The sequence below is a fragment of the Aethalodelphis obliquidens genome, unplaced genomic scaffold (genome assembly GCF_003676395.1).
Source record: "Aethalodelphis obliquidens isolate GAN/ISIS:26980383/991018 unplaced genomic scaffold, ASM367639v1 scaffold20, whole genome shotgun sequence".
In the NCBI taxonomy this organism is placed as follows: Eukaryota; Metazoa; Chordata; class Mammalia; order Artiodactyla; family Delphinidae; genus Aethalodelphis; species Aethalodelphis obliquidens.
This window is the reverse complement of record NW_020837964.1, coordinates 12759024-12781369: the sequence shown is the minus strand read 5'-3', so window position 1 is coordinate 12781369 and position 22346 is coordinate 12759024. Positions and strand designations below refer to the sequence as shown.

Genomic DNA, 22346 nt, shown 5'->3' with positions numbered 1-22346 from the left:
TGAGGCCCGGATTGAAGCTACATATTTTTCCACCAAAATTTATAAGTGCTTCTCCTGAGAGCCTTGTGGCTCCACCTGTCAGGGATATTTTACACTAAAATTTTGACTTGAGGTGTTTCAAACCACACAGTTTATGTGAATCCACGCTTCAGACCACCATGAGGGCTATGCTTGGGGTTCTATATTCTCAAAAGAGCTTTTTCTCCACTCCATGCAGGTAATTTTACTTGCAGTGCCCTGGGAAGGTGGTTTTACTTCTGGTTTGCTCTTCCACTGCGGATCTAGCCTTTTGGGGTCTGTAGCAGACATGTCTGGGATCCTTGTCATATCCCTTCAGTCCACCTCTGGTCTTAACCTCAGTTGTGGTGGAAGGTTCTGTGGGAACTCAGCCACAGTTCTGGTGGATAATTCCTAGCAAGCTCACACTCAGCTTGTACTGACTGCATCCCACTTCAATTGCACACATCTGTCTTTCTGCTTTTGTTCCAGGACCTTTGTCAAAGCCAAGGAATCTGGTTGCGTTGCATGCTGGGACAGCACATCAGTGAGAAGGGTGTTGACACCAATGCTCAACCAATAGGAGAGGAAGCTGTGGGTAAATGTTCCAGCCTCTTGTCCTTTAGGTGGACAATTCTGGCAGGTATTCTGTCTGCTTCTCAAGATGCCCCTGTGGAATCCGTATGAGAACTTCACATACTCATTCTTATTTGGCTCCCCCACTGTCTAATCTTTCCCAATTTCTCACTCTTTATTTCTGCAATTGCCTCCCAAATAAACTACATGCATGAATGTTCTTCTTTTAAGGTTTGCTTTTTAGGGAACCTAAATGAAGACAGCCTCCTACCTTTATGCTTTTGCCAAAATGATATTTTTTCTTCTTTTTCTTATCACTCCTTCTTCCACCTCCCCCACTATAAGCTAATAAGGTGTCTGGGATGGAGTGCAGATGAGACTCTTGGCATTTTCCAAATTTCACATTCACCCTGTAGCAACCTTAATAGGTAACAGTTCTTCATTGTGCCGTTATTACCTCATTGTAAAGAAATCTCCATCTTGTTTTGCAACCATCATATCTTTATAGAAAGTTAGAACTGGAAAGTTCATATGTATAGTTCCATCTTCCTCTCAAAAACAGTAGATGAGACAAAACAGTAAGTTAAGAGAACAGGTAAGGTGGAAAAGTGATGGAATTTTACAATCACAGACATCTGATTTCCAGTCATAAGGGGGCAGAGCCGCATGCTGTCACCAGAGGGCAGCAGAGGCCAGGGAACCGGTGGAAAACCAAATCCAAACAATGTAACCTGCCAGAGATCTGACAGAGATAAGACTAACACTTATTGGGGCCTGTTACAAGTTAGGCTTTGCGCTGAGCACAATTAGAAACAGTACAAAGTTCAAAGACAGAGATGGGAGGCTAGAGCCAATGCAGGAGTGGAACAGAGTCAAGTTAAGAGGGTGGTTCTTCAGGTCAGCTGAGAAACGCCCAAAGACAGCATGTCTGGAGGTAGAGCGATGCCAGAAATAAAGATAACGGCTATGGCCCTGTCCACTGCCAGGGCAGCTGGGTTGTTGCTAGAGAATCAGGTAAGTTGCTAGGGTCATTGAGAGTCAGTCAACCTGCGTATTTACTTTACACTGATCAGAATTTAAATGGCCCTTCGCCCACGTAAACATTAAACTTGCTTGATGATTTTTCTGTCTTCTCCCACTACAGAAATAATCACGTGCTCCAAGCTTCAGGCTTTCCCATCATGCTAGATGCGCTGGCATCTTGATAATGTCCCTTGCTGGCTTTAGCATCTAATCTTTGACTCCTCCTTGGGTCTCTTGCACTTGAAGATAAAATTCTCTGACTCCAGAAGGGACTGCACTGTGAGTGCCAACTGGCTTGAGGTTAAGGGCACTTTCTATATGGTTCTCTTCTGTAGGATGGGGCTCATTCTCTCCCTTCCAAGGCCTTGTGGAAATTCCTAACCCCCTGGAAAGTTCTAGCCAGCACAGTAGGAAGCTCTGGGGGAGTCTGTCCAATATTCACTGAGTGGACCTTTTCATTAATAGATTGGCTTGTTTTTTGTTTCTTTTTTCCCCCTAAATCTTCTCATTACCATGCTACAAACTCACATAGATTTTGACACTTCTTACTAGCTCTGTTTTTTTTTTTTTTTTTTTTTTTTTTTTTGCGGTACGCGGGCCTCTCACTGTTGTGGCCTCTCCCGTTGTGGAGCACAGGCTCCGGACGCGCAGGCTCAGCGGCCATGGCGCACGGGCCCAGCCGCTCCGCGGCATGTGGGATCTTCCCGGACCGGGGCACGAACCCGTGTCCCCTGCATCGTCAGGCGGACTCTCAACCACTGCGCCACCAGGGAAGCCCTGTTTTAATCTTTTCAAAGAATTTTTTTTCCAATTAATGTTTTGCTCAAACTTGCTCATCTTAGGCCTGTCTCCGGTGGACTCACATATTTACAACTAGTTGATCTCTTCCTTTACTCCTGCTTTTTCTTTCTTCCTTCCCCTGGGGAGTGATGCTCCATGGTTGGATTCCCAACAGCATCTAGGGAATGGAGGTTGGATTTCTGCTGCTTCGATGGCCTGATTCCAGGAGCAGGGAGGATTGGCTCAGACAGGTCACCCTAACCTTTAGGCTGGGAGCTGCTCTCTCGAGCAGGGAGAGGCAGCAGGAGCAGGGGCCCCTCCATGTGGCCACAGTCTCGCCAACATCAGCTTGCCTCCACTTTCATTTTTGCCTCTGCATCCTTGTGCAGGCGAATGCAGAGCCCACCTCTGCCGCACCTACTGAATGAGACTCTGAGTGTTGAGGACTTGGATCTGTGGTTTGATAGGTTCCATAGGTGGTTCTGATGTGGTGGCTTGGGACGATATCCTGGGAAACTGTTTCACCCAGACTGAGCTGGCCTGAAGTTCTAGTTCCTACATTGGGCATTTGTTGCTGGAGCCTTAGAAAAGTCAACTAGAGTCTTAGCTGTGGTCTGATAAATTCCAAAAGAAACACCTCCTCTGTTGTGTACCAAGGCAGTTCGTGGGAGTGATGCCCCCTTATGCCCACCTCCAGGTATAAGCAGTGAGGGAGAGATGCTGTCTGCAGAGAATTTAAAAACAGTAACGAGGGAATTCCCTGGTGGTCCAGTGGTTAGGGCCTCGCGATTTCACTGTGAATGGCGTGGGTTTGATCCCTGGTCAGGGAACTAAGATCCCGCAAGCCCCGAGGCAGTGGCCAAAAAAAAAAACCAAACAGTAATAAAATCGAATAAAAAGATAGGGGTTGGTCTGATTTTTATCATCACTATACCCCAGCAAGTCTACACAACCTGGTCAGCGATCGAATAAATACTCCTTCCTGCTCAACCAGCCACACCCCCCAAACCCTTCTGCGCCTCCCTGGCCTCGACCAAGTCTGGTGAGTCGCCATCAGCAAGTAACACCTCATCTTTTTTGGTTTCTTTTCCAATGTGTTTATTTTTCAAAATATACAATTTATTTACACCTTTATTTCACAACGGTAGTTTGTATATTTATTCCAAAATCTTTAAATAACCCCGCAGTAAACAGTACAAATCACAGGATTGGTCAAACTGTTTCCCTTTAGCCTTTACACACATCGAGTTTTTAAAAAGTTTCAAGTAGTAACGGTTTGTGGGTAAGAAGGGAACAAAAATAAGACAAAAACGTTTTTACACAAGCTCGACATGTAGGATTAGAAAGGGCAATCTGAGCAGCTACTTGGTCTGGGGCCCGACTAAGGGTATTTATAGAGTTTATAAATAAGACCCTCTTATGAGCAGCGAGGGTTTTGGTTATGAGGAAGAAAGGGGGGGAACCTCGTCCGCTGGGGTGGAAGGGGCTGGGAGATAAGGCACCGCATCAAGGCTTCTTCTCGGCTTAAGGAGGCACTGGCTGGAAGGGTCCTGAGTGAGGCGGGCAGGGGCCCACTTCTGCCAGGTGGAGGTCGAGAATGGCTGGGGACAGGATGGGGCTCCCATCCATGGAGAGGTCTCTTCAGCCTCCCTTGGAGAAAAGCTTTGTGATTCTGGAGGCGGAGAGACGGCTAGAGCAGCTGGTGCTTCCTAAAGAAAGGGGCGTGGGCTCCCTCCAGCCTTGAGACCCGCAACAGCTACTCTCAGCCCACCTGCACAGACAGGTGAGGGCCAGGCGTGTGGGCGCTGGATGTGTCACAGCCCGAGGCATCTGGTGATGCAGCTGGCATTTGTCATTGGCAGGGGACAAAGGTGCTGCCCCAGGATTGGGGATGGCCTGTAGGAGGCTTCCTGCTTTCTCCTCTTCGGACAGTGCTTCATCCACCTCTGTGTCCTCCAGTCCTCAGGAGAACAGCCTGAACCACCACACACTCCCCGGCGACAGAAGGTGGGGAAGACGAGGGCCACGGCCCTGCAGACCCCGCTCTTCACTGTTAACACTGGCAGCTCCAGGGTGCTAAGACACAGGCGGGACACCAGCTGGTCCCAGGGGTCAGTTGCCTTCACTCCCCTTAGGGAAGTCCCCACTGGCTGGGTCCTGAAGCAGTCCTGTGGGCTAAGGCACTGGGCGGTGGTGTGAGTGAAGAGGCTGGGATGCTCCAGGAAAGAGCTAGTCCCTGAGGGCCAGTGGGCCACCAAGTGGACGTGACCCTCCTGTGCTGGGTCAGGACGGCAGTCTCAGGGTTAGCCTCGGGCTTCAGGGTTTCCCCAGCACCCTCCACCAAGCCCAAGGGCCGCACAAAGCCCGCACTGCCTGGTCAAGCAAACCTTCTTTGCAGGGTCTGGACGGGGGTGGACTGGGGTAGGGGCCACAGCGGGGCTGAGGGCAGGACAACAGGGCTGGGAGTTGTCACTGTATCTTCGGGTGGGGTTCTTCCAGAATAAGGGTGTGGAAAAAGTGATCCCACAATTTAGTGCTGATGCCAAATCCTAGAGAGGGAGACAAATGGGGAGAAGATGAGGCATTCTTGAAGGAGTCAGTCTGCTTGGAAGGGAGCCTAGCTGGGGCTAGCACGTGGGGAAGATTTCAACATAGTCCCCGATGGCCTTTCCAACTCTCAGGGCCATTCTGGCAGGAGTCAAGAGCAGGGTACCAGTGTTTCTAGACTCCCAAGGATACCGTTGGAATAACCCCAAATTTCTTATCTGGCCTGGCTTCCTGGGAGAGCCTGGCTGCTGCCTGCCTCTTCCTCTCTCTGCCTCACACTCCAGCCGCCTCCTTCTCTTTGAAGATGCCAAGTTCATTCCTGCTTCAAGGCTTCGCACCTGTTGCTCCTGGGAGGCTCTTTCTCCAGGCATTGGATGCTGGCTTCTCCTAATTCAAGTCTCAGCTCTAATGACGTCTCTGCAGTGACACCTTCCTGGACCACTTTAGCTAGCATTCTGCTGTCCAGCAGGGTAGCCACTAGCGCATGTGACTTCTGAGCACTGGAAATGTGGCCTGAGCTATGGAGGGACTAAATTCCCAGTTTCATTTAATTTTAATTAACTTACATTTCAATGCAAAAAGCTATACTCGATTCAGTTACTGGAGAACTTTTAGGCACGTTTGGAGCAACTCATGTATGTGAATCTACTTTTTTGACTGTAAATTTTATAAACTCTAAATATGGATCAAGTATTTCCAATGAACATTTAGCCCTTGAATGGCGACAGGCTTGTACGTGCAAGATACACACCGGATATCGAAGACTTAATAGAAGGAAAGAATGTAAAATTTCTCATTAACAATTTTATTTTTTTTGGCCACGCCGCACGGCTTGAGGGATCCCAGTTCCCCAACCCGGGATCAAACCTGGGCCCACGGCAGGCTGAGTCCTCAGGCTGAAAGCTCTGAGTCCTAACCACTGGGCCTCCAGGGAATGCCCAACAATTTTTATATTGATCACACGTTGAAATGATAATATTTTGGTTGTATTTGGCTTAATAAACTATATGATTAAAATTAACTTCACTGGTTTAATTTTACTTGTTAATGTGGCTACTAGAAAACGTAAAATCCCATCTGCGACTCATATTCTAGATTATTAAACAGGGTGGGTCCCCTCTCCTGCTGACATGGTTTCTCTAACATCACTTTGCTTTATTTTCTTTGTGGCACTTATCACTGTCTGAAACGGTCTTTGCTATTTACTGGTTTCCTTGTTTGTCTGTCTCTGCACAGCCCCCTGCACCAGGGACTAGGATGGGAGTTCCACGCTTGCCTTGCTGACTGTGTATCCCCAGAACCGTGCCTGGCCCTGGCTAGAAGCTCAGGGGTAGCTGTCAAATAAGAAATGAACAAACGAGGAAGTGGGGAGGCACCGGCAGGTCCTCACCTGACTGCTGATGTGCAAAGTGGTGCTTGACGTGGTGGGCCTTCAGGTTGTACAGGTAGGAGCCCTTGTGCGGGGAGCCGAAGTGCAGATAGTAGTGGATCATGTCGTAGATGACGTAGCCCAGGAGGCCACCTGCAAACACAGTGCCCCCCACCGCCTCGGGCAGGATGAGCCGTAAGAACACGTAGAAGAAAGCTATCACCAGAGAGGCTGGCACAGGGGGGAAGACCAGGCGGGACTCGTCGAAGGGTGCCTGTGGATGGAGGGGCTCATGTGTCAGGACGCAGCCCGGGGCCCCAGGGCCTGACTGTGGTCACACACAGCATGCCGGCCCAGAGGTGCTCCCATGGGGGATGGGGCAGAGCAGCCCAGACAGTCCAGGGAGGGTGTAGGCTTAGCACCCTCAGTGGCTTTGGGGAGGGTGGGCCACCAAGACTAGAAGCCCTGGAGAGTCTGTCCCACCCCCAATTTCCAAGCCAGGATGGGACCTGGAAAACCGGCCAAGAAAACAGGGGTGGGTGTGATGTGGGCAGGGTGCTCGCAGAGCAGAGTCCCTCTTTATGCTGAAGAGGCCCCTGTGGCTCTGGAATTTGTTCGGTGCTAGGGAGGAGGCCCAGCCCCCCACCCCAAGTACCAGGCGGGGCACCTGGACACGGCCCGAGGGTGATGAAGGCGCACATGGTAGACGATGCTGGAAGTGTTAACAGGCAGGTCCCCCACCCCAGGTGGCCTTCTTTGTTCCAAGGGGGTGTTGTCACAGTGAACCAGACAACAAAAGAACCTAGTCTTTGGCTCCGGAGCTTCACAAAGCCAAGGGCCTGGCAGACAGGTAAGATTTTAGAGACTGTGTGAGCATTCTGAGGAGAGACCCTCTCTGGGCTGAAAGAGGAGAGAGAGAAATCAGGCGACAGAGAAAGAGCAATATACCGATGTGGGCCTCCCTCCCCTCTGACCAGGAGCAGCAGGACTTGCTGGCCATGTGCCCGAACACCAGCTCCAGGACAAAGAAGGAAGGAAGGGAGGGGGGAGGATGGAGACCCTGGGATAGGCTGAGAACAGCATGGTGCAGGGACAGAGAAGCAGCAGGGAGACACAACTTCCTCTGGGCAGACCTGGCTTCCAATCCCAGCTGCTGGGACCATCATGTTGCCCTTGAGGAGCCCCAGTGGGGTAGATGGCTGACAGCACAGACTCTGGATTCCACAGGGGACAACATCCAGGTGTGACCTTGGGTGAATTCCTTAGTTCCTTTATTTCCCCAAGCCTCAGTCTGCCAGTCTGTGGAATGGGGAGAACTGTAGCACCAGCTTCAGAATGAAGCTCCACAAGGGCAGTGATTCTGGTCTGTTTTGTTCAATGGTGTCTAGAACGGTGCCCGGCACATAGTGAGCACTTAAGTGAGCCTTTACTGAATGAATGAATAAATGAAGGAATGAAGTTGTTGTGAGGATTCAAGTTGGACACACAGGCTCACTCTGTCCATGCCCGGTGCAGGTGAGGACCCAGTCACACCCAGTCACACCCAGTTACATTTCCCCTCGCTCTCAACCTGACTCCCACCAAGATGGGCAGCTCCCATGGGCGGGACCCGGGTGAGAGCCTGCCCTGCTCACCTTGTGGTGCTGGCCGTGCATGATGAAGTGCAGCATGATGAGGTAATAGCTGTCGTTAGGGGGCTTCATGTGGAACAGGAAGCGGTGGATGAGGTACTCTACTAGGCTCCAGAGGAGCAGCCCCAGCATGAAGAGGCCCGGGAACGTGAACTCAGGCATGGCTACCGAGTACTCTGCAGAGGGTCAGGAGAGAGGCAAGGTCAGGGCAGACAGCCCCAGGGCACAGCGGTGCCTGGTAGCTCCAGAGGTCCTGTCTCAAGGTCCTGTCACCTTAGGAGCTGCTGCCCTTTGCCCAGCAGCTATGGGGCCCAGCCCCACTATTAGGGCCTTTGAATCAAAATGGGAAGGAGGCTGTGACGATCTATGTTAAGCTTAGGAGAAGTCCTCTCAGAGGACTATTGATGTGGGGTATTACATGGATTTCCGATGTTGAACCACCCTTGCATTCTGGAATAAATCCTATTTGGTGGTGGTGTATAATCCTTTCATATGTTCTAGGATTCAGTTTTCTAGTGTTTCGTTGAGGACTGTTGCATCTATATTCGTCAGTGATATTAGTTGGTAGTTTTCTTTCTTGTGGTGTCTCTGTCTGGCTTTGGTATTGGAGTAAGATTTGGCTAGACATCTGAGATCTTCCTTAAAGCGACTGTAAGAGGAACAGCTATGGCCAGCACTGGACCTTTACCTGGTGCTATGGTCGGAACGTGTTCCCTCAAGTTCATATGTTGAAACCTAACCCCCAAGGTGATGGGAGGTGATTAGGTCACGGGTGAATAGGACTAGTTCCCTTATAAAAGAGGCTCGAGAGAACTCTTCCCCTTTCTGCCGTGGGAGGATACAATGAATCTTTGACCTAGAAGAGGGCCCTCACCTGACCATGCTGACACCCTGATCTGGGACTTCCAGCCTCCGGAATCGTGAGCAATTCATTTCTGTTTTTACAAGCCACCCAGTCTGTGATGTTTCGTTATAGAAGACTGAACGGACAAGGAAAAAGTGACCTTGCCCCAGCGGCATGGAGGAGAGGGAGGGGCGATTCTGATGAAGCCAGCAGAGCTGGGGGGCTATTGGTGGAAGATGTTAACCACCAGGGACTGGGGGGCCAGGAGGGCCAGGAAAACCCAAGGAGAGATGGGTTCATGAACAATACTTCAAATCATAGCATATGAGGAAGATGCGAAAAACCTGAAGATGATTGGCCCGGAGACCAGAAGACTGGAGAGATGTAATTATCATGAAGTGTGAGGTTCCCCACGCCCAGCCCTCGGAGGACAGCCTGCAGTCCTTCCGGCTCTCGTTTCTTTTCTCTGCTTCATCCATTCTTCGACTTCACCGACACTTCAGCTCTTGTCACAGTTTTCTTCATGTCTATGCTCACCCTCTTAGCTCTACTTCTTTTCTCCACAAGCTATTGCTTTGGCTATACTGGCTCTCTCTTTTAAAAAGGAGCAGCTTTATTGAAATATAACGCACATATCTTACAGTTCACCCATTTCAAATGTACAATTCAATGGTTTCTAGTATACTCAGAGTTGTACAACCATCACCACAATTTTAGAACATTTTGGTCACCCCAGAAAGAAACCCATTACCCATTAGCAGTCACTACTCATTTCCTCCACCCCCTGCCATTTCCCAGAGCCAGGAATCCCCTAATCTACTTTCTGTCTATTGCATCTGCCTATTCTGTATATTTCGTATCCATGGACTCATCCAGTATGTGGTCTTTTGTGACTGGTTTCTTTTACTTACAATATTTTCAAGGTTCATCCACGTGGTAGCGTGTATCAGAACTTCATTCCTTTTTAAGGCTGAATAATATTCCTTATCAATACAGATGCACCACATTTGTTTATCCACTCCTCAGTTGATGGACAGCTGGGTTGTTTCTACTTTTTGGCTATTATGAATAATGCTGCTGTGAACATTCATGTGCGATTTTTTGTGTGGACGTATGTCTCCAGTTGTCTTGGGTATATGCCAAGGAGTGGAATTGCTGGCACCTACTGCAACTATGTTTAACTTTGGGGGAAACTACCAAACTGTTTTCTAAAGCTAGCCATTCTTTTTTTTTTTTGCTGTACGCGGGCCTCTCATTGTTGTGGCCTCTCCCGTTGCGGAGCACAGGCTCCGGACGCGCAGGCTCAGCGGCCATGGCTCACGGGCCCAGCTGCTCTGCAGCATGTGGGATCTTCCCGGACCGGGGCACGCACCCGTGTCCCCTGCATCGGCAGGCGGACTCTCAACCACTGCGCCACCAGGGAAGCCCAACCACTCTATTTTTGAATCTGTAACCCCGTAAGTTCCCATCCTGAGGTTTATGAATACCCAGAGTCCTCGGTCGGATTTCAGAGTGAACCTGCTGACGTGGTATCCCAAACGATGCATCTGTGTGCATCTTTCTGGGGGTTGAGTCCACAAATTTTCAGATCCTCAAAGGAACTGGAACCAACAAGGTTTGAACACACAGCTCCACTCCCTGCCTGCTGGGATACTTGGCTTTTCTCCTCTTCTCTAGATGCCCTTTGTCAGGCTCCATCGTGGAAACTGCCTCTGTTCCCAGGGTCAAAACCTTGACCCTCCCCTCTTATATGCTCTCTGTTTGATCTAGGATGTCAGCCGCACCTGCCTGCTGACAAGCCCCAGATCTATGCCTCCAGCTCAGCCCTGGACGGCCGCTTGCTACTGGGCATCTCCATGCAGCTGTCCACAGCCCTGCCTCCAAGGTCAGCAGCTTCCAAATGAAGCCAATCATCTTCTTCTTCCATCCTGCCCACCCTGTCACCCCAAGCTGCACCTCAGTGTGGGGGTTAATGACTTCCACACATTACCTAAGGCTCAACTTATTCCTGTCTCCCGCGTCCAACTTGTCACCAAGCTCTGTCAGTTGCCTCTCCTTAATATCTTCTGGCAAAATAAAAAAAAAGCCAGACACAAAAGACCACATACTGTAGGACTCTATTTATATGGCATGTCCAGAATAGGCAAATGTAGAGAGACAGAAGTAGACTGGTGGTTGCCAGGGGCTGGACGAGGGGGGAATGGGGAGCAGAAGCTCAGTGGGGGTGGGGTTTCCTTTTGGGGTGATGAAAACCTTTTGGAACTAGACAAAAGTGGTGGTGGCACAACACTGTGAATGTACTAAATGCCACTGAATTGTTCTCTTCAGAATGGTTCATTTTATGTTATATGTACCTCACCTCAATTTAAAAAAGAATCTCTTGGGTCAGTTCACTGCCCTGACGCCCCACTACCTCATCACCCGGTGGCTGCATCAGCTTCCTACTCCAACTCTCTGCCCCTACATGCTGTTAAAACCCTCCTGTGGTGCCTCGTTCTCTTTAGGTAAAGTCCAAACCCCTAGCCTGGCACTCGAGCTCCCTTGAGACCCAGCCCTGCCAGACACATCCCTGCCTCATTGCCCCATCACCCTGTACGGGGGCCAAACCGAACCACCTGTGGCTCCTGAGATGCCCGCGTTCCCCACCCACACGTATCTTTTCCTTCGTTGGAATTCCCTCCCTCCCCTCCTTACCCCACGTGTCTCCTCCTGTGAGAAGCCTCTGCAGACACCCTTTGCCCCGACCTGGGCTGGGTTTGAGGCCTGCCACATCATCCTTCCTCATGTTGAGCTATGGCTGCCGTTTTACCCACTTGTCCCCACCAGGTTGTGAGCATTTTATGGGCAGAGTGGGCATTTTGTTCTGTATCTCCTGTGCTTAACACAGCAGGTGCTCAGACACTCGTGGGCGATTCGTGGGCCAGCCCGAGTCTCTCTGGAGGGCTGGACAAAGATGAGATTTGACCCGTACTGCTCTAAGGGCAGAACAGGGGCAGCCTCTGGTTCTGTTTAAGAAAGCATTTCTGAAGGACTGTGCCCAGTGTGAATGACCACAGGGAACTAGTGAGTAAGGAGAGAGCCCAGGAAGGTGAGGAGGAGAGGTGACTTTCCTGCTCTGTGGACCAGATTCCAGGCCCAGGGCCATTCTGATAGATGGTTCCAAATGAGTCTCTAAGCTAAGAAAGGATTTTTCACACCTTGCCTGGAAAGTAACACAACGCAGCTAAGGTTCAATCCCCAAAGGACCCAGCCAATCTTTCTGAAATCAGGCGTTGAGCTGGTCTGACATTTCTTATCAGTGGGGCCTGCTGTGTCCACATCTGGCATGAGACATATGCCTGACAGCACTCCCTGTCAGTAGCCATCCAGCCCTGGCTGGGCTGCTCTGGTTGGCCAGGTCCCACTTTGAGGGAAGGCTGGACACCTCTGGGGTCTTTCAGGACACTCTGGTGAAGTGCAGGGAGCCTGGGCTTTGGATTTGCAGACCGGGGTTCAGATCCCGGCTCTGTACCATCTACGTGTTTTCTCAACAGTAAAATATCCTACCACTTGTGAAGGGCTGTTGCTAAGACAGAGGGAATATAACACCTGATTATGTGATAAATATATATCTTATATATAAGAATAATATACTGTATATTAATACTTGTCATAATAATATAATATGCCTCATATATAACAAGAAGCTACTATAATTTTTAAATATAATGAGTCAAAGTACATCTAAGTTCCACACAGTCCTCCTTGTGCTGTGTTTTCTCAGTTCTCCTTGCAGGGCTCTGGAGGGTCCCTGGTTGGGGGAGAAGGAGTTTCCCAGCTCCCCCGCCCCAGAGTGCAGGAGCCCTTCCTCGCTGTGTAGCTCTCTTGTCAGCAGGGAAAGGACTGGACATACAGAAGCATTCCCTGGCCACAGACTTTGGTCTTGACCTTTGCTGGGGCTCCCACCACAATTGCATGGGGGCCTGAATCCTTGCCTAGGACGCTGCTCTGTACTCACTCTAACGCACCTCCAGGAACTGCGCTGGAGGGCCAGCCTGGATGTGCAGAAGCCCTCTGCTTTCCAAAGCATTTTCACACACGCACCGAGGAATCTCAGCCTTGCACTGGTGTCTCCACGCAGCTTCCACTGTTCCTTGGCACCCTGAGTCTCCTGCATTTACTCCAGTGCACCCTTTGTCCAGCAGCTGTGCTGGGACCCTGCTGAGTTTCCACTCGCCTTGCTTTGTGGCTCTATTCTTTTCTGCCTGTGGCCTGTGCCTTGCCTGACAAGCTGCAGGTGAGGGAGGCGTGTGTGGCTCTCATGCCACCATCGCTGGCATCATGGTCATAGCCCCGTTAACCCCCTACACTAGACCTTTATTAGACAGCACATTTCAGCTCTCTGCAGAGACCCGTGGTTCTGATGAAGCCATCGAATCACCCTCCCTGCCTCGCAGAAGAGTCCCCTCCTATAGGTCAAGTCTCCGCCCGCCCCCTCACCCCAGCATCACCCCCGTCAGCCCATCAGGCCGGAGCTGGTACCGAGTGGCATCTCTGGAGGAATCCTGCAAAGGGACCTGGGCCAAAGCTCTGGCATCCCATTCCCCCTCTGGCCCCAGCCCTGGCGGCCCTGCCACTGTTGGTGATTGTTAGGGGAGCGCCTGGCAGACAGTGGGTGATTCAGTGAGCAGGCCGTCTCAGCAACAAGCCCTGTGCTGTGCCTGAGCTATTCAGCGTGGGCAGAAAAGGGTAACCTTGGCTCGAGGGGTGCACACATTAACCCTTGGGGACCGGGAGCAGCCTGGGCTCTGGGGGACTTCCTGCAGCTGGCTCAGCACCTCCCCATCCTGGACCAGGTGGGAAAACTGGGGCTCCAGGTGCTGTGGCTGTGGCCCCTCTCATCTAAACCATTCAGCCCTCAACTTCTGCTCCTGGGGGAGGCGGGCAGGAGAGAGCCTCGGAGTGTGGAGAGAAGGAGCCTCTGTCTGGCAGCGACAGGGGTTCAGAGGCTCACAGTTGGGAACATGACATGTGATCAAGAGAGGAAAGCCCACCTGAGCTATTCCCAGCACCCCTCTCCCACCTGTCCCCCTACCCGGCCTCTGTCTGAGCCATTTGCCATGGGCAAGCACTTCCCCAAGGCAGGTTCTGCCAGGACAGACAGATTACCTGGGCAGGTGACAGATTACCTGGAGACCAAAGGTAGGTGATGAACTTGGGAGGCAGGCTGGCAGAAGAGGCCCAAACCTGTGGCTGCCCTGAGAGACTCAGCCTCACAGGCTCTTTGGAAGTCACCCCATGTCAGCCCTTCTCTCTGTCCCCTGCCCACCTGGGTGGCACCTAGCATCTACATCCCAGCCACGTGACTCTGAATTGCTCACTTGACTTCCTGAGGTTCCATTTCCTTATCTCTAAAGGGGTGTACCTTTCTTGTGGGGCTGTTGGGAGGGTTAAATGAGATGGTCCCTGGAAAGCACCAGGCATGTGATAAGTGCTCAGTAGAGGTTAGTGGGTTGCTACTCTGAGTCAGGGCTTCTGCTGCCGGGCCTTTGCCCTGGGGGACATTCTAGGACACTCTGGGATCCTTCTCTCCCAGGCTCTAATCTGTGTTCTGTTCGTGAACCATTCCAGGTTCAGCTCTCTCTGCTGTGCCACCTGGTGAAATGACTTCATTTAGTTTCCTGACGAACAATCCCAGGTCACACTTGTTCTATTCTTAGACTCAGTGAGAAACCCCGTCTTTATTGTTACACCACTTGATGAAATGATTTCATTTAGTGTCTGCTAATGTGTGGCTGGTTGTTTTTTAAAACTCATTTTGTGGAGGGTGGGGAGGTCTGACATTTCTTTTGGAAGAATATTTCTACAGATAGACCTCATTTTAAAATCTTTGTGATATGGTTTAGTGTTCTATGTTCTCAGAAACTCAGGACCAGGGAGAGCACCAAGGTCTCCAGCCTTCAGGAGCCATGGGAGCAATTGAGGAAGGACCCAACATTACCTGTGGTGAAGGACGTGAAGAGTCGGACGTTGCCCTGGGCGAGGGTTCGGTAGTAGGACCAACTGAGATACAGCATCAGGGGAACCCAGATGATAGGGACGCTGTACCTGCAGGAAGGTCGTCAGGGTGAGAGATATACATGCACAGAAGCTCGAGAGGGTCCAACTTCCCTAGAGACACACCTCTCAACTAGAGGGGGATGAGATGATACCAAAGCATGTGCACAAAGCATATGGAGACTTGCGGTCCAGGGGACACTGATGTGGGGGATGGGGAGGAGAGGAGGAGAGAAGCTGTGAGTCTGTCTCAGTCTCTGAGATGAATTACTGGCAGGAAAAAAAAAAAAAGTCCTTCTGGCTAACAGTGCAGCTAGATAGGTGCTGACCTCTTGTGGCAGAGCGGCTAATTGCAGGCAAAATAGTCTGCCATGGCAGGGAAGGCTAGAAACCCCTCACAGGAGTCTGGAATAGAACAGGAGTGACATTCAAAGTGGTTTCTGGCTACATGTTGGATTGTCACTCAGTGGACAAAATCATGCATACGAATGGATTATGCCTATGACATGTTCCACTATTGCCAAGAGCTTACAGTACAGCTCTGGGCTCCAGGGAGGGATCCATTTGACCCTTCCCCTTTGCATCTGACTGGCACCATCAGGAGAGAGGGATAGCCCACCATGGTCCGAGAGCAGGGCTCACCAGACAGTCTTGCTGAGGGCCTCGACGAGATCTGAGTGGAAGAGGCGGATGGGCCTGGTCACCGGCTGGTGGACCCACTCATCGTACTTCTCCCCCAAGTGGCCTACCTGCCACAGTAGGGGCTTCTGCCAGTCTACCAGGTCCTGCAAGAGATAAAGTCAAGTGGACACTTGAAATTCACACCTGTGCACATTCGTTCTCCCATCTCCTGGTTACAGCATCCTACTCCCCAGCCCCACCTCAGCTTATGTGGTCTGTATGGAGCTACCAACCCTCCTGCTCCAGTGCCTGGGGACTAACTGTTCATCCCAACCCAAGGGCCACAGAAATGGGATCCAGGATAGGCCCATGCCTAAGTTGGTGCAATGAGCCATCGGACAGCCCTCTCCTCTTGCTGGGATTGCTAGGTTGGCAGGCCATGACCCTGGAGTTGCCAGTGAAGGCTGCCTGAGGATGAAGTCAATACAGAGGATGCCCAAGCCCGGAGCTGGAGACACTGAATCCTGGTGATGACATCTGAGTGCCTAGATTCAGCCATGCATGAAGCTTGAAGTCTTAACCAGGATTCTTTAGGTATAGGAGCCAATACATTCTGTACTAGGAATCAAGTAGGCCCTTTCTCCTCCAACAAGGGCTTTCTTCTTTTTTTGTGTGGCTGCACTGGGTCTTCATTGATGTGCACAGGCTTTTCTCTAGTTGTGGTGAGTGGGAGCTATTCTTCATTGCAGTGTGTGGGCTTCTCATTGCAGTGGCTTCTCTTGTTGTGGAGCACAGGCTCTAGGGGTGCGGGCTTCAGTAGTTGCGGCACGCAGGCCCCAGAGCACGAGGGCTTCAGTAGTTGTGGTGTGTGGGCTCAGTGGTTGCAGCTCACAGGCTCTAGAGTGGGCACTCAGTAGTTGGTGGCGCATGGGCTTAGTTGCCTCGAGGCATGTGGGATCTTCTCAGACCAGGGATCGAACCCATGTTCCCTGCATTGGCAGGCAGATTCTTTTTTTTTCTTTAATTTATTTATGTATTTTTATTTATTTATTTTTGGCTGCATTGGGTCTTCGTTGCTGTGCGCAGGCTTTCTCTAGTTGCTGCGAGGAGGGGCTACTCTTCATTGTGGTGCATGGGCTTCTCATTGCGGTGGCTTCTCTTGTTGCAGAGAATGGGCTCTAGGCACGTGGGCTTCAGTAGTTGTGGCACACGGGCTCAGCAGTTGTGGCATGCGGGCTCTAGAGCGCAGGCTCAGTAGTTGTGGCGCACAGGCTCAGTTGCTCTGTGGCATGTGGGATCATCCTGGACCAGGGCTCGAATCCATGTCTCCTGCACTGGCAGGTGGATTCTTAACCACTACCCCACCAGAGAAGTCCAAGGGCTTTCTTCTTAGTGGTGGCCTGTGTAATTCATTCATTCACCCATTCAAACAATCATTTGTTCAGCACTTTGCTTGACATATATCTATATTTCCATGTTAGTTGCTGGGAAGAATAAACAACAATGTAAGAGACCGGGCTTCCCCGGTGGCGCAGTGGTTGAGAGTCCGCCTGCCGATGCAGCGCACGTGGGTTCGTGCCCCGGTCCGGGAAGATCCCACATGCCATGGAGCGGCTGGGCCCGTGAGCCATGGCCGCTGAGCCTGCGCGTCCGGAGCCTGTGCTCCGCAACGGGAGAGGCCACAACAGCGAGAGGCCCTCGTACCGCAAAAAAAAAAAAAAAAAAAAAACAATGTAAGAGACCATCTTTGCTTCACATAGCTTAGTGCTGAAGCACAGTTCAGACTCTAGAGACAGGCTCTATCACTTACTGTGTGACCTTGGGGAAATTACTTGACCTCTCTGAGCCCCAGTTTACCTAGCTATGAAATGGAAGTAATAATAATGGTACCCACATAAAGTACTCAGCAAGGTGAGACATGCCAGGCAAGAAAATTTAATGGTGATGCAGGCAGGCTGAGGTTGGGAGGCAGAATGATTGGTACAAATGCCCGGGTCTAGGGTAGGAGAGGAGGGCTTTGCCACAGAACCTAGGATTTGGGTTGAGCTCATACAACATGGAATACTTGGGAAGGGGGAGAAGGGAAAGGAGGTGGGGAGGGAGTATGGGCATAGATGTGGAGTTGAGAATGATTGTGGCCCATTTGATTCCTTGACATTGGTCTGTGGGGCAGTAGAAAGAGATCTTCTGAGGGCTTTAGATGACAGAACACCCAGTATCAGGCCCAGGAGTTGTCACTTCATCTTCCAGGCTGGATGTCTCCAAGGTAGGGATGTATGTGTACCCCAGGGATACTCACAGGCTGATCCCCAGAGGTGAGGAGAAAATATTAGAGACTCTTTTTGATATATTTCTTTCATATATAAGCCATATTTGAATGTTTTCTAATGTACCTAATACAAGAGTACATTAGCTCGCACAAATAATTCGTAGATAATTTAAATGGACATATAATGGAGAATGTGCTCAAAACGTTTAGTTAATAGGGATGCAAGGTCAAAAAAGTTTGGAGGCTGCAGAAGCCCTTGAAGACAATGGGAAGCCCTTGAAGATTTCTGATGAGTCGGTGTATTGAAGATTAATCTAGAGCAAAATCAGTAAAGAAAAATGACCTTGGAGTCAGGTGACCACCTTCCAAGCCTGACTCTGCCTTTTATCAGCTGTGGGATCCTGGGCAAGTGCCTTTACCTCTCAGAGCCTCTCGGCTCTCTTGTCTGTAAAGCCGGGTGTGCCTGGACCCACCACCCACAATAGGAGAGAGGGCGCCACGTGCCCAGTGTCTGGTACTCAGTGGGTGTCAATGAACGTCCAATGCAGGGCATTCGGCGGCCACTGTGGGTGACAGGGACGTGGTGTCAGGAACTGAGGGCTAACAGTCACAGAGCACTGGTTATGTGCCAAGCATGTTTCTAAACACCTGACGTGAGTTAAATCCTGTGATCCTCACTGTACCCATAACTAGGTGGGTACTTTTATTGTTGTCGTTTGCAGATGAGGAAATTGAAGGTGAGTAACTTGCCCAAGGCTGCCCAGTTAAGACATTTTTGATGAATTGGCCCCTTTATTATTGGGAAATAGTCCCTGGTAATACTCCTTGTCCTGAAGTCCACTTTGTCTGATTTTAGCAAGGCTTCCTTATACTTGGTGTTTGCATGGTCTTTCTTTCCCCACCCTTTTAATTTCACCTTGCACACGCCTTTAAATTTAAAGTGCATCTCTTGCAGACAGTGTATAGTTGGGTCTTGCTTTTCGATCTAGTCAGACACTCTCTGCCTTTTAATTAGAGTATTCAGTCCATTTACATTTAATGTTGTCTTGCTATTTGCTTTCTGTTTGTCTCCTCTGTTCTTCCCTTCTTGACTTGTTTGTGTTGATCAAGAATTTAAAATATTCTATATTATCTGCTCTGTTGGCATTTTAGCTATGCCTTTTTGTATATTTCTTAGTTGCTGTTCAAAGGATGATAATATGCATCCATAGCTTATCACCATCTATCTCAAGCGAAAGCCCTGGTTTTTACGTGCTCCACTTTTGCATGTTACACACGACACTTAATTCAGACTCAGCTACCTTAGACAAGAAACGTTTCCAGCTGTGGCACAGGTATGTGAACAGGCAGGCCTCTCTGTCAGCCAAGCAGTGGTTTGGGAAAATTTTTTCTCTTGATCCGTTTTGCCCTTATTTTGTAAAGCGAACAGAAAACAGCATGGGATTCATAAGCTTGATTCAGTTGAGACCCAGGAGGAAACGTCTAGGTCTAGCACCAAGCAGGGATTCTAGCCTGAATCTAACACCCTGTTGCGAAGGGAACAGAACAGACGGACAGAGAATGTATGGAGAAGCTGGAGTCAGATGGCCGGAGAGCTGCTTGTTTACAGGCATGATGGAAACAGAGCCAGCCTCTCCTCCCAGACACAAGCGTCTCTCATTTGATGGCCTGTTGCCCACTGGATCTTTGGACATGAATTGGGTTCCTCCCTGGCTAGACCAGTGGGCACTGGCCACTGTACAAAGGGCGGACTTGCTGTCTTGAGTTGGTCCCAAGGGTCCTCTGACCTGCTGGCTGGCCTTGGAGGGCCTGGAACCTGGGCTCTGTGTCTAGCCCCCCGTGCATTTCTGCAAGGTAGCCCTCACTGGTGCCCAGGAAGGGCCACTTCACCTTGGGGGATGAAGGACCATGGCGGAGGAATCCCAAGAAGGCTCACTTTCCTGTCTGCAAACATCCCCCTCAGTCCTCAAAGGCTGACACCTGCACTCTCCCCGCTGGCAGTCCTGCTATGCCAGGGGCAGTAAACCTACCCTTCCACATTAAGTGTAGAAATGCAGCTTGGCTGACTTCCTCGCCACTTTGAGAAGGTGGACACTGAGGCCAGGAGGGGTCAGGTGACTCTTCAGATAAGGCTGGTTGGTCCTGTAGTAGGAGCCTCCCTTCCCGCCTCCCCCAAGTTCGTAACATCCTCCACACAATCTCCCAGGAGCTGGGACATTCACCATGGGCTCCACCCTGGTTCAGACAGTACATGCACACACAGGGTGTCTCTTCTCAATTCTCTTCCAGTCGTGCTCACTGATGAGAAAGTCTCAGGTGGGTGTTAATTCAACACCTCTCGCTTGCTGGTCATTTCCAACATGGCAACTGGCTGAGAAGGGGGGATGGCAAGAGATGATGGCTCGGATCCAATGAGGTAGGAAGGGACTCAGGATAAATTTCACTTCCTATTCTACCTGGCCGGGACCCTTTGGCCCCTTAACCCTCCCACATAAACGGCTCTCTTCCTCCAGAGCTGGTGCCTGCTCCTGGCCCTCTCCCACCCCTACTTCCTAAGGCTCAGGGGAGACAGGGAAGGCGTCAGCAAAGGTCTGCGGACCTCGGAAGGAAGCTGGGTGGGGGAAGGAGGGGGGAACAGCCCACTGATCACGCCTCCAGTTCCCAGGCATCTGGGGGTTTCCGTTACTACCCTCACGATAGCAAATCCTCCTTTTACAGCTGTGGAACCTAATGCTCAGAGAGGGCAAGTGATTCACTCAGGGTCACCCAGCTAAAGCCAGACTGCATGGATGAGGGTGAGGATATGTCCAGAAACTGCTCTTGAGTGCACTTGTTGAGGGTGGTGGGCGGGGGGTGGGCTCGAGTGAACTCAAAGACCCAGAGCAACAGGCCAAGTCCCAGGGGGCACACGTGTAAGTCGTGTAAGTTGGGGTGAGTTTGGCCCAAGCACCTGGTGTCCCATTCCCCTCCCCCATGCAGCTCTGTCCCTGCCCTAACGGGAGGGAGGGGGAGGGAGTCTCCCCGGGCTATGCCAGGAATGCAGCTGCAGCAGGGCCAGCGGGGGAAAAGGGCAGCCTGCTGCCCAGAGGGTGGGTGGAAGGGCGCTGCCAGGGTGGGGAGAGGGCCTCTTTTCTCGCCCCACCCGTTCTCCAGAGGCCCCTCCTCCTGGGCAGCACAGGGGCCAGGTGGCACATAACTCTTTCCAGGGGCAGCCCCAGCTCAGGAGTGGGAATCTGCTCATCCCCAGACAGGGCGAGGGGCAAACGTGGGGAGAGGGGGCAGCTGCTCTCTGTCAGCAGCTCCTCCCACCACCGCAGCTGTGAGCTGAGGCGATTGTTGAAAGAAATGTGTGCCCAAACCCCAGAGCTCACAGCTCTAGGGCAGCTTTCTGGGCCAGGGAGGTGGGGGAGGGGCTTCCAACCAGCAGGAGCAGGGGCGGGGCGGGGGACGGTGCCCGGGAAGGACGAGAATTCCAGCCACTGTTTCTGCATCCTTGTAACAGGCCCCTGGGCTCAGACTTCAGGTCCAATATTCTTGGAAGCTGGAATTTTGGAAGTTGGGGCCTCTGATGAGCTCATTTGACAGATGAGGAGACTTAGGCTAGATGCTCAGCTACACATGCTGCACCTCAGCCGCCCAGCTCCGGAGCCCGAGGTCCTAACCACGAGGCCGGGAGGCCCGCTCTCAGCTGGCTCAGGACCCCCACGGCAGTGGGTTCTCTGGCACAGAGTCTGTGAGGGGTCCAGCAGGGGTGTCTAGTGCCGCGGCTCTTGGCGGCCTTGCAGGGGTGAGGGCAGGCCTATTCCCTGAGGTCTAACTGGGGGCTCCCAGCTGGACAAGCTCCAGTCCACAGGGGCGTGTTCTGCCTTCCCTGCCCGTGCCCTATAACCTTCCCGTACCCAGAGGGGGTGGCCTCGTGCTCCCCGCTGCGAAGGTCCAGGGGATGAGAGTGACAGGGAGCGGGGTGTCGAGTGGGCCGAGGCCCAGGGAGAGAGGAAGGAGGCATGCTGTGCAGAAAGCCGGTACCACCACAGTCCTGCCCCGGGTGCCCAGCCCAAGGCCAGGCGGGGTGGTCTTTCACTGGCAGCTCACTTTCCGACACCCCACACAATACAGGGCAGGAATAATTTCCTCCTTCTTCTTGATGGAGAAACAGGCCGCAACTGCCTGTGGTCACCCAGTGGCACCTCCTGCCCCCCAGCCAGCCTGCCTGGTGTCTCCCCGAGGGGTATTTTTTGAGCATAGCTGAGCTCTTTAGAAGAGGGGCCCAGACCTCCGGGCAAGGGGACAAGCAGGGAGGAAACTTGAGAGGCTCTGGGCCAGGAGGACAATCCTGGGGACCCCCTGTGGATCCCTCTGCAGCCAGACCCTCCACACACCTACTCTGGGGCAGGCCAAAGGGAGAAGGGAGGCTCAAGGGGGCCCCAGGTGACTGGGGGGCAGAGTCCTGGGAAGGAAGCCAGCACCCATGGTGTCGAGGTCGGCCCTGTCCCGGGGCAGCAGGTGTTACTTGCCCAGGTTCTCAGTGACTTATGTGAGGGTCGTGAAAGGGTAAAACTCACTGGGCAAAATCAACATCTTTGCCAGGCAGCCCCTGATGCCAAGGTGTGTGTGTGTGTGTGTGTGTGTGTGTGTGTGTGTGTGTGTGTGTGT

The 22346-nt window shown here is 51.6% G+C and overlaps 1 protein-coding gene across 1 annotated transcript in view; it reads right to left on the bottom strand.

The window, feature by feature from the left end:
* Positions 1–3449: 3449 nt before the first annotated feature.
* The window catches only part of FA2H (fatty acid 2-hydroxylase), a 51495-nt gene continuing 32598 nt past the window's right edge, over positions 3450–22346 (bottom strand). Inside the window, exons 3-7 of the mRNA XM_027119286.1 lie at positions 15446–15588; positions 14748–14854; positions 7927–8099; positions 6314–6566; positions 3450–4925 (exon numbers count right to left, since the gene is read on the bottom strand). Of these exons, the coding sequence (XP_026975087.1) occupies positions 4846–4925; positions 6314–6566; positions 7927–8099; positions 14748–14854; positions 15446–15588 (756 nt within the window). The 3' untranslated portion in view covers positions 3450–4845. The remainder of the gene's footprint in view (positions 4926–6313; positions 6567–7926; positions 8100–14747; positions 14855–15445; positions 15589–22346) is intronic.